Source organism: Hippopotamus amphibius, chromosome 7 (genome assembly GCF_030028045.1).
Source record: "Hippopotamus amphibius kiboko isolate mHipAmp2 chromosome 7, mHipAmp2.hap2, whole genome shotgun sequence".
Taxonomy (NCBI): Eukaryota; Metazoa; Chordata; class Mammalia; order Artiodactyla; family Hippopotamidae; genus Hippopotamus; species Hippopotamus amphibius.
The window spans coordinates 113733304-113746004 of NC_080192.1; the positions used below are offsets into that span (position 1 = coordinate 113733304).

General features: G+C 39.2%; 1 protein-coding gene across 4 annotated transcripts in view; it reads left to right on the forward strand.

Annotated features, from left to right (window-relative positions):
* THADA (THADA armadillo repeat containing) overlaps window positions 1–12701 on the forward strand; it is a 323481-nt gene that overhangs the window by 138404 nt on the left and 172376 nt on the right. For all 4 annotated transcript variants that reach the window (XM_057740678.1, XM_057740680.1, XM_057740681.1 and 1 more), the window contains exons 27-28: window positions 5330–5419; window positions 6529–6660. In XM_057740678.1, coding sequence (XP_057596661.1) covers window positions 5330–5419; window positions 6529–6660 — 222 coding nt within the window. The remainder of the gene's footprint in view (window positions 1–5329; window positions 5420–6528; window positions 6661–12701) is intronic.

Below are 12701 nucleotides of genomic sequence, written 5' to 3' on the forward strand. Positions count from 1 at the left end.
TAATAGGTGGAGAAATAAGCAAGTAAACAGGAAGTAACATGCATGAAGTGCTGTAAGTGCTGTGATGGGGAGATTGTAAGTTATAGTGTGAGACCAATGTCAGGCACCTAACCCACATTTGGGACATCAGGGAAGGTGTCCTGGAAGAAGTTGGCCTAAGCCCCAAATTGAAGGATTATTTGGAATTAGTCTGAGGTGGGCAAGGGCAGAAATGTTCCTAGCAAAAGGTGTATTTGCCAACATCTGGAAACTAGAAAGAGCATGTAATATTGATAGAATCCAAAGAAATTCTGCATGGCTAGGTTTGAAGGTGGAGAGGCAAAAGATAGCTGGACGAGTCAGATTAAACAGGACTTTGTAAATCAGGCTAAAGAGTTTAGACTATCCAAAAAGTAGTAAGGAGTCATTAATCTCATAATGTTGCAAGATCAGATTTGTATTTGAAAGAGAGAATTCTTATCACAACAGAGAGCTACAGAGGGGGAAGATGTGAGCCAAGGAGATCAGCATCTAGGCAAGAAGTAATAATCTAGGTCAGACTTGGGGTGTAAGTAGTGGGGATGGTGGGAAACAGACCCAGCAGATACTCTGGGTGGTAGAAGCAGCAAATTTGCCTGTTGATTAGGTGCATTGGGCATTTCAGCTTTGGGAAGCTGGGTGAGTATTTAGCTGTCAGTGGGGTGGGTACCAGTCACTGAGACAAGGAAAAAGGCATAAGGCATAGGTTTGATGTCCACTATATTAGAATTTTTTTTCTTCTCTGGCTAATATTATTTATTCATTCATTACGAAAATGTTTACCAGTCAACCAACATTTGCAGTGTATTGTGCTGTGTATCAGGAGTGATGCAGGAAAGTATAGATGCCTGTAGATACTAATGTTCTCGTTGAGGTGAAAAGGTGCGTGTTTAGTGAATGTCCATGGGGTCATCATGTTTCTACTCTCTGTAGTCTAATCTGTCTGCCCTTGTCACATCTCTGTCCTGTTCAGGAACTTTCAGTGCCTGTAAGACACAGGTGAATCTGTTTAGTCTGGCATTCAGATTTCTAAAAAATTGTATGTCATCCTATTTTTCCTTTCTCTGTCATGAAGTCTTGTTTTCACCTAGCCAACTTGATTCCTGTACCTATCCACCCCCTCCATGCTGTCTTCTCTCCTTTTTAATCCATTCTTTACAGTTTTTCAAAAATCACCTTGGTTTCCATGTTCCCCACAGGACTTTCCCTTTCTTCAGCTCCCAGTGATATCTTTTCCAACTCTGTACTCCTACTGTAAGCATCATTTATTTGACCCTTACACTGGTTTGCCTTATGTTCTTAGTTATAGTCTATGAATATGCCTATCTTCCTAGCCAGATTTTAAGCTCCAGGAGCAGTGGCTATCTCATATTGTTAGTATCTCCAATAGGACCTAGCATAGTGCTCATAGGTGTTTAAAAATATATATTTGCTATGTTCTTGAGAAAAATATGATCACACAGTTTTGATTAAGTAGCAAGTCAGAGAGGCAAAACTTACATGTTCTAGGATTCAGAGGAGGAAGGAGATTCAAACATTGACTAAAATGGTTCCATGACCTTGGTCTGTTAAAATAAGTCTAGATTACAAACCTATACAAGCAGCCGAAAACCTATGAACTGCCTCCACTTAGAGGCACTGTTGTACATGGTGGTTCTTCATTCAGTATAAAATGTAGTCATTGGTTAGTTGAGGGCTGGAATTAATGTATATTAGCAGGCAAAGTTCTGCATTCAAGAGGCTATAGACTTTTTGGTGTAGTTGAGAATCAGGAGTGAAAGAAGTTTGAATAAGCCCCTTAGATAATTCTGATAGCCTTCTATGCCTTACCTCTTGAGGCGCTGTTTTATAATATACAAGAATTGTTAATATTGCATATCCTTCAGGGTGCACTCCATAAACATTTAGCCCAGTCCTTAGTAGCCCTTAGCTGATGCAGAATTGAGATGATGCTACCTGGCAAGTACATGGGGCTCAACTCTTCTGTGTTTGCAGCCCTGGCCTTTAGGTGAGCTGAATCAGAAACAGGGTCAACATTTTCATAACAATATTGTGGAACCTAAACTCTGAAAGATGCGTAGTTGGTGCTTCAGAGTCCTACACTGCCAAGCATGGACACAACAGTTTTAACAGAATATTTCTTAGACATGTAGTCAAAACCCACCAAGCCACTAAGAACAAAACAGTTAGAAGGTTCGCCAAATGGTTAACTGTGAGTAATGTACCTTCTTCATATATCCTCCAAGATAGGCCGGTTGGTAGTGTTTGCTAAGGAAACCGAATGAGGTAATTTGCTGTTTGGGATAATTAGCTTTCAGTCAATTAAAACAGTGACTTTAATTTTAGAATAGTAGCTCCTCAGCCCTTTTCTCTGGCAGTGTTGTGGTCAGCAGAGCCAATTATTTATCAAGTCAATTTCTAGATGATGATGGCAACAAGCATATGGTCAGCTTACGTGAGAATAATTGTCTTTCTTACTCCACCAAGAGATATCAGGCCATTAAGGAATGACTCCCCTAAAATTAGTAACTGATTCCTCAAGAAGACATATACACAACCAGGCTTTGTTGTGTAGATGGAGACATTCTCTATGGACAGGTGTACTCAGGGGTCCCAGTACTAAACTCTTACAGTTTTACCTTTAAGTGACTCCACTAAAAACGGAAATTGATATTCTTGACCAGTTTTGCTTGGAGGTAGTAAGGAATAAAACATAGCCTCTAGTGGAATGGTTTTGTCTTCCCCCTCCGTAAAACATTTACCTTGCAAAACACAGGTTTGCAATTTATTAACAAAGAAATTTATACATGTTATCCTTTGTAATAGCAAGAGACTGTTAACAACCAAAAGCCTAACCCTTAGGAATTAAATCAATTACATTCAGTTGTAATATGGTTGCACCTATTAAATGGAAAGAAATAAATAGATCAGGGTGCCAGATATTGAGTAATTTCATAGGTATAGTTTAGATGAAAAAAAAATCAAGGTGCACCACAGTATATGTAACATGCATATTTGTTGGGGGAGAAAAGTCAAACTATAAGAATGTACTTGAGGGACTTATGCAGGGGACTCGGGTTTGATCCCTGGTTAGGGAACTAAGATCCCACATGCCACAGGGCAACTAAGCCTGTGTACATACTTGCAACTACTGAGCCTGCACACTCTAGAGCCTGTGCGCTACAACTAGAAAGCCTGAGCATTGCAACTACTGAGCCCATGCACTCTGGAGCCTGCATGATGCAACTAAGACCCAATGTAGCCAAATAAATAAATAAATAAATATGTACGATAAATATTTTTTAAAAAGTGATAAAGACAATATTAACAGTGCAGATTACATTTTTAAAAAAAGAATGTACTTGAATGCCCTAAATTTTTTAAAGGAGAAAACTAAGATACTTTTGCAGTTTTCTATGAGGAGAGGCACTGGACAGTCTAGTGTGTTTCTTTTAACATTTATTAATTTTTTTCCATAAAAATCTAATAAGTACAAAAAGGAAATGAGCTTATTTTACTTAAAACGTCCAATAAATGTTCAATAAATCTGTAATTTGGGATGGAGTAAGGACTTTTTTTAAAAATTTGATTTTACTGAATATGGAATAGGTATAAAAGAAAATTTACAAAGTGTAGGTAAGGTTTAAAAAATATGCAACAAACAAAAGTAATCACTTCTCTCCAAAATCATAAGGAGATACCATTGCATACACACTAGGATGGCTAAAATGGAAAAAAAAAAGACAACAGCAGATGCTGGAAAGGCTGTAGAGAGACTAGAATGCTTACGTATTACCATCATTGTTGGGAGTGTAAAATGCTATAATTATTTTTGTAAAATTGTCAGTTTCCTAAAACGTTAAACATACTTCTGTTTTATTCTCAGATATTTATCTGAGAGAAATTAAAACATATGTTCCCAGAAAAACTTGTACAAGAATGTTCATAGTAGCTTTACTCGTGATAGCCAACAAATGGAAACTATCTGTGTCTGTCAGGAGGAGACTGGATAAACTTGTATATTCATACACTAGAATACGAAACAACAAAAAGAATCAAACTATTGATGGACTGAATAACACGAATGAATCTCATAAACTTTATGCTGAGTGAAAAAAGCCAGTCACGAAAAATTAAGTATTGTATTATTACATTCGTATGAGATTCTAAAATAGACAAAACCAAATAGTAGTGATAGAAACAAAATCATGGTTGCTTTGGGGATTCAGCATTGACTGGGAAAGGGGCACAAGGGAACTTTCTGGGATGATGGAAATTTTCTGAGGCTTCATAGGAGTGGATTACATGAGTGTATGCATTTGTGAAAATTGGTTGAATGGTACACTTAAGATCTGAAAATTTCACTGTGTGTAAAATATACTTCAGTTTAAAAAAATACAGTATTTAGGGTCTTCATTAATGGTAGCATGCATCTAGAGTTGATAAGAGGGACAAGTTAGGGAATATTTATGTCACCCCTTCAGAGTAGTTCTTTAGTATTTTTGGAGACAGAATATTTAACCACATGCTGTATTTAGCTTGAATATTTTTGTCTGTTGTACAGTTGGAGGAACTATTTTCAGAATTTTGTCAGCGTTGGGGGAAGTATTTGTATAGATGGAAAAGGTAATCCTCAGAGATTAAAGCTCCAGAACCTCACACTCCATGTCTTCTGATAACCATACTCCAGACCAGTAGGTCTCAACTGGGAGCCTTTTTTTCCCTCTCAGGGTACACTTGGCAATGTCCAGGATATATTTGGTTGTCATCTGGTTGAGGGAGGGGGTTTTGCGCTACTGGCATCTAGTAGGTAGAAGCTACGGAGGCTGCTAAGCCTTCTACAACGTACAGGACAGCCCCCCACAGCAAGGAATTATCTCGTCCAAAATGTCATTGGTGCCGATTTTGAGAAACCTTGTTTTCCATCTGCCCTTATTACCGAAGCTGAGTCAGTTTCAGTCAACCAGCTACTGGTTTTATTCGTAGTCCAAATCAATTGTGGAAACTTGGCATTTTCAGAAACTGCATATTTCTTCCCTGTCAGAATTTAATGTTAAATACTTGTAAATGTATGTAATCTTAAATTTTGAGATAAAATTCCATGTGTTAAGAGCATTTCCAAAATCCAAATTTATATGTATTGTTTCTATTGATTGTTAAATTCTTCAGATGTAGGTTTTGTTCTTAACTTTATTGCATTAAATATTCATATGACCTTAGTTATCGTTCTTTAAAAAATAAATAAAAAGGCTCTATTATCACATCGGAGGAAATAATTGATAGTAATGTATCTCTTTTTCTCTCTCCACAGAATGACAGGGAATGAATTTTTCTCTCGTTTCCCCGAACTCTACCCCTTTCTTCTCAAACAGTTGGAAACTGTAGCCAATACTGTGGACAGGTAAGAAGAGAATAGGGTGGGGCAAAGTGAAATCAAGGATGTGAATTACTTGGAGATTTTTCCCCCCAGGCAGCAGTTTTTAATCAGCTCCTTCCTTGTAACATAGATGGATTTTTTAAAAGTACTTCTTTATTAAATATATCATGTTTCCTGACACTCTGTAGTAGATATGTACCTGAAAAGTTGTATAAAATCCCAGTTTTATATTATATTTTACATTTTAAAAATACTATTTTTAAAGTTTTTAGTATTTTACAGGAGTTAGCTTTTTAGAAGCACATGGTGATTTCTTCTAAGAATCATTTTCTTTCTCTTATATTTAAAAAGCTGTATGTTTACATATTGAGTTTGCTGTAACACACACCTATCATTTTTTTATCACTGGCCTATTGCGGCTGACTAATCTCGTCACTTGTGATCAGAAAAGGTACTGTTGTACTTGAGTGAAGATGACCAGTGACCCTGGAAACACAAAATAACGCTATTAAGAGGGCTTCCAGTCTGATCAGGGCAGATAAAAAAGTTCACCATCGTCCTTTCAGTCACATTTTTTGACTGGTAGTGTAATTTTTAGCATGGACATCTTAGAGCATGGACCATTTTATTCTTTTAGCAGTTTTTGCACTTGGCATGAATTTATACCATTGTCTATAATGAGAAAATAAAATCGCATCAATGAATTTACTTCTGTTTATGATACATTTCCTCACATTCGAAATTTGTGCAGACAGGCTTTTCTGGCCCTAGTAAGTGACTGTTCACGCTTTCTTAAGTACATTTGGATATTGAAAGTTTCACATTTCATACTCTGGAATAGGCACCTCTGTACTGTCTAAACAGCTCAAATCAAAACAGCAGACTCGAATTATCAAATAATACGCTTTGAGAAGAGAATCATGTGTAAAAGCCCAGTCTAGGCTTTGCCAATAGTTCTACTGTATTCACACACTAAGAAAATATGAAATGAATGGAGGTAAAAATGCAAAAAGGAAAATTATCCCTGATCATATATATCAATGCATAATTATTTAATGAGAGAACTGTTTGAAGATAGTGCCTCACCTCAAGTTTTAAACCTTTTATTACGTACACTAACTTTTTTTTTTCAGTGACACAGGAGAACTAAACCGTCATCCCAGCATGTTTCTCTTACTTTTGGTGTTGGGGAGGCTGTACCCGTCCCCGATGGACGGCACCTGTTCCGCTCTCAGCATGGCGCCTTTTATTCCCTTCATTATGAGGTAATGTATGTCTCATGGAGACAATGGGAGTGGGGCTATTTAATCCTGTTCCTATTTTAGAAAGTATAGATTTTTTTTCTCCACTTTGGGAGGGTTCTTGTGAAGGCAGGGCCTGGGGTTATTGCCATTGCCCGCAACTGGCCTCCAGGGTTTCAGGTTGTGGGTTTAGGAGCTCATATCTACTGTTTAAGTAGTATTTCCTGGGAGTGCTGCTTGCTAATGGGCATGTGGTGTTGATAGGAGATACCCACCTCCCTCTGATAAACATAGCCTGGGTGTTCACGTTATCCCTGTGTTGGGCCTGGCCAGCACGGGCCAGGCTCAGTTTTGGCATATATTCCCTGTCTGGGGATTCAAGAGGACCCCTGGCTCTTCACTTTGGAGGAGTTTACTGGTGGTCTTAAGGGGTAGCTTCTAGATGGCAATGCTGTGTAGCACGAGTCCACTTCCCATTCATCTTCTCTTTTAAGCTTGGAGTACCTGAGAAAAAGCCATGCATGAAGATTGTGCATGGAATCAAACGATAACAGGCTTTTCTGCTTCTGCAGCCTGTTACCACTTCCTCTGTTACATTTTTTTGAGGCATTCGCCAGCTTCTGATCACCTTTTTCATTTTGGATCAAAGGCCTCAATAAATAGGCCTCCAAAAAGTATTGAAATTTTCTTATGAAATATTTCAGAAGCCCTGTCATATTCGTTAGCTTTTACCTTTCTGTTTACGTCTTGACAAAACAGCACCTTCATTTTTATGTATCTACCAAAAATTGAAATAGATCAGAAGGATAAAAGATAACCAGTTCAAGAGAGTGTACTTGTTATTTATGTGGTGTCCTGGGTTCCACTTCCTGGTTTCACAGAGCTGACTGATGCATTTTAATGTGAGAAACCATTAAACACGAGATTCTGGTGTGTGATTGCTGTAGCCATTTGTTTGCGCCAAGCCCTGGCTGTGGCTGTGTTATCTGTGATCACAGAGATGACTCACTCAGATTGGTTTTTGTTTCCTGATACACAGAGTTACCAGCCTCCCATATCCAGCATTTGGTGATTCATTTTAGGAATTTGGGTCATAAATTTTACTTTCAGGAGCATTTAAAAATTGTACTTTCACACATAACTGGAAAGAACTGAAAAATACTTCAGAAAGTTGATGGTTGGGGATGGCACGTACACAGAATCACAGTGTATATTAGAAGCAAAGACATGCCTTAGAACTTCATCATCCTGTGTTGAGAACATCTAATTTGTGGAAGCTTATTTCTAATCAATCTGTTATGTGTTACATACTAGAAACCAGAAGTCACTACATTGAAAGTATCCTTCCTGTTATTTATTAGTTTACATATAATCAGAATGCTTATATTACCAATTATATTCAGAGCACTTATTACATATACCAAGATTGTGTTAACATAGGAGATTTAAATATTGCCTTAAGGCTAGTATACTTAGTACATCTTTTTTTAACTCAAAAACACAAAGAAAGAAATGTACAATTTTCCTGTCCTCACAGTGAAAATGCCTTAGTCAGTGGTTGCTTTCTACTCGAATAAAGTTTCATAGAGCACCACCACCAGCAGAAGTACCACAGTGGGTTCCTTAGAGCAGGGGTCCCCTACCCCTAGTTCCTCTTAGGAACTGGCCTGCACAGCAGCAGGTGAGCTGCAGGCAAGCAAGCGAAGCTTCATCTGCCGCTTCCCATCTCTCCCCATCGCTCGCATTACCGCCTGAACCATCTCCGCCCCCTGGTCCGTGGAAAAATTGTCTTACACGAAACCGGTCCCTGCTGCCTGAAAGGTTGGGGACCGCTGCCTTAGAGTGTCCATAGGCTCTGGTTTGTTGAATGTCCATATATGTTATAGGCAGTGTTTCTCGAACTTTAAGATGTAAACATATCACTTGGGGGGGTCTCATAAATTCTTATTCAGTAGGTCTGGGGTGGGGCCTGAGATTCTGCATTTCACACAAACTTCTAGGTAATGCTGATGCTGCTGGTCTGCAGATCACACATTGAGTAGCAAGATTACATTTGTGATCTTAAACATTATCAGAGCCACACACATGCAGAGAGGTGATTTTAATAAACTATACAGTAGTGGGATCACACTTGAACTTGGTTAGGTTATTCGGGAGGTTCATTAGAAGTAGCTTTTGACCCAGGAAGACAAGAGAACAAGCAAGAAAATATTCTGAGCAGAGAAGTCAGCAGGAAGTAGACCAACCTTATTGAGTCTCCACTGTTTGCCAGGCACTGAACTGGGTGTTTTGCTTAACATCTCCTCTCAGTGACTCTGAGAGGAGATGTTACACCCCTCTTTACCTGTTGAGGAAACCGAGGTTCAGAAAGTGACTCAGTTATAGCATTGGAATATGAACCCAAGACTGTAGGGCTTGTCAAGAGTGTTGGGTGTCCTCTTTCTAGTACACCAAAATATCCAACTCCCTTTTGTGTAGTTAAGAGTAGGCTCAAGGGCCCTGAAATGTATGCAACCAAGAGTGATTAGGAGCCTATATGTAGTCAGTGGATCCGCGTACAGGCTATTTTCACGATGTAGAAGTCATGCCCCACTAGCAGTGGGGTCTGCTCCTGACCTTGCTTTTCCAGCGGTGGTGGTGGCTTGATTGGATGCAGCCTTTATCTCAGGCTCACATCTGTGGGATCATTGCTTGGGGTAATGGGGCCAGTCTGTGGCCCAGGATAGAAGAAGGCTGGCTTTTCTTTCTTGAGAAGAGAGTAGAAAGATCCAAGATTTAAAGTTAGTTTTGGGTTTCATTAACCTACTGCCGGGACAACCTTGTGCTGCCCTAAAATGTTCACAGTCACACTGGGGAGATGAACTATATAAACAGACTTTTGAAAAATAGTGAATTTGGTAAAACTACACACATTTGATTTAAATTACTTATGAGAAAATTATTCATGAAGAAAGTGAAAGATTGATCATAAAACCTGCCAGTCCAAGCAGTATTTGTGATTCTAATCATGGTAAAGATTGGGCTGTGTCGACTTGGGATAACAGCTGAAAAAGATGGATGTATGCACTAGTGGATGGGCAGTGTTTTATTTTTGTGGCATTGCTAATGTTAATTTACGTACTTGGAAGAGCTCTAATCCGGCTCTTGGATACTCTGAGTTTACCTAAGGAGAAATTTTTCAGCTAGTGGGAGTAGCACAAAGGTTGGTCTGACTGTGCCGAAGTGAATCGGTTGTACAATGAGAAGATTAAAAGCCCTAATGACAGCTTTTTATTTCCCTTTGATTTGCATATACTTACCTGCCATTTCCTTCCTCTCTGTGAGGTGTTTGTAAGTATCATTTGTATCTTTGTCCCTTATTCCGCATTTGGGAATCTGAACTTATGTCTCTGTTGCCTTTCTCTGTTAACTTAAATCTTAGAAGTTTCTGATTTAGATCTTCTGAAGTTATATGCGTGTGCACAGCTATGATTTGTTGCATCATCTTGGAGCAGAAATGATCTTGTTAATCCCAATGTTTTGTTTACAAGGGTTTTAAAAATCCAGTGTATTTTTTGTGCCTAATTCTGTGCCGGATCCAGATACACAGCCCTTTTCCAAGCAGAGATGCTGCCTTCAACTTCAGCCCATTCACCCTTCGGTTCAGATAGCACAAAGCAGAGCGACTCATGCTTTAGAAGGGACCCTGACTAGCTGCATGAATACAGTTTACTAGTGCCCACTTGTCTGAGGCTTTCTAGAGGCCAAAATATCTCTGGACACACACCTTGGAATTCCCTTTCACAAGCAAGTTTCAAGTTTGAATTGATGAGCTGTAGGAAAGCAAATATGCCCCAAACCCAGGCGATAGAGCATGGGGTCCTGAATGGACCAAAGGCCCTGGACTCAAGAGACTTGGTTCTTTCTAAGCTTTGTCTCACTAGCTGTGACATTTGAACAAGGTTCTGTACCCTCCCTGGACCAGTGTCGTACCTGCATGTGTGTGTGAGGCAGAAAATGCCTTCTGTTGCAAATAACTGAGGTCTCAGCATTGGATTAAATCCCTCCACGGCCTTTTATTCACTCAGGGATGCTTTTAAAAGGACTTCCTTACCCTCCCCCTTTTTTGACTTATTTTCATTGCACATGACTTTCAGTATGTTTTTCCCCAAATCTTTTCAATCATTGTTCACTTTAAATAAATTTTCAGTGAAATCTGCTATTCTTTTTTCTGAAAAATTTTGAGGTATAAGTAACCATACAATCTTAATTAAACACGTGGCAGTGGAAATCACCCATAGCGACCTATGCAACAGTGGAAACTTTTTTAGTTGCAATATTGAAACATGTAGTCAACAATCAAAACAAAAATTGGAAAATATGCATTTTATGTATTTTAAAAATATTTCACGAAATCTTTTGGTTGTACCAGTCTTAAAAAAGAAAGGAGGGGTAGGGAGTACAAAAACTAAGGCTTTGGCCTTTTAAGCCTATGATATTGGGAAATAATATTGACTCTTGTTTTCCTTTCCTTGAAAGTTGCATAATGCAAGGATTATCACTTTACTCCTTGCTCGGGTTATGAAGTTGAAAGATCTTATTTGCCATCATGTAGAGTTGGAGTTTTTGCAGTAGACAGCAGTTGGTGTCCACCTTCATTTGTGACTTTAACTTTCCTCCAAGGCTGCACATTTCTATCTATTGTCTTCTCAGAATCCTTGTAGATAAGTAGAAGGCAGGATTTGCCTTATAGAGAGAGAAATGAGGCAGAGGGCTGTTAAGACACTGCTGGAAGGTAAGACATACCCACCTCCCTTTCTCTCCACCCCAGCTCTTAATCCTCTCCCACTGAACAACTATAGCATTAATTCAAACCTCTCATCTTGCTAGTCATCATTACTGTATCATATTATAATTTACATGCTCAACGCTTATTACTTATTCCCTCCAAATAAATCTCTTCCATGGAGAAGCAGTTATGGATATTTTTGGTTTGTTTTTCATTTTTGATACCTTTCTCTGCCTAGCCCAGGTTTGGGTGCAGAGACTGAATTATTAACCTAAAAATGAAACTAACCAAAATGAGACATTTTGTGTCTTATAAGATCTGTATATCTATGAAGTACTTAAGGGACTCCTAGTCCTGCGATATTGGAACCACATTTCATATCCCACTGGTTACTGGTTATGTATTGATAGAAAGGAAGCTCAGCTGGGTCTTGTGTTTTACCTGGCTTTTGAGGAATCTTATGCTCTAATATGAGCTCTGACATTTGCTGTTTCACCTCTCTGACCCTCGGTTTCCTTTTCTATCAGATTAACGTATTGGACATTACCCAGGGTCCTCTCTGGCCTTATGAACCTGTGACCTGAGACCTTCCTGCACTCTGAACTCCTCTCCCCTGACTGCTGTCCCGTCAAGGGATCTGGAGGCCCACCTTGCAGCTACCCTGCTTCAGGCTTTAGAGCCAAATGAGAGGAGCCTGGATTGATAAAAGGAGGAGGGAGGTCATAGAATTATAAACAAGCCAAAACACGTGGGGGAAAGCCTCCCAGATTAATGTGGCATGAAAAGGAGGGCCCCTGAGTGTTTCAGGCTGTCAATCTGTATAATGGGGATAATCCTGACTGCAAAATAGCACATGAAAACCCCTTAGTTTGTTTGCTAAGAAAAATTCTAGAGAGAGGAAGGGGTTGATAGTATAATGGTGATAGAGATAGGGCAGACTTTTTTTACCCCCTGCTTTGGCTTTGTCTCTGCCAATAAACTGGAAGGAAGGCCCTGAAGCCAGATGTAGGTGAGGTAATAGGAAAAGAACACCATCTCCTATGGATAAAGGCAAATCCCTGGACCCAGATAACTTACAGCCTTGGGTGCAAGTTGGCCTAGAACCAAGTCAGTAATTTTGGGGATGTGTGGAATGGGAATGTTATCATAGGAGCCTGCAGAAAGATTTCAAAAGAGAGAGGAAAAGGCATATTTTTATCAGTGACCAAACAATTGTGTTGATATTGTTTTAGACTGGATCATTCAATGTATTACTTGCAAGTGCTTCATGCTTTATTTGCTGAGAGCCAGTAAGGAT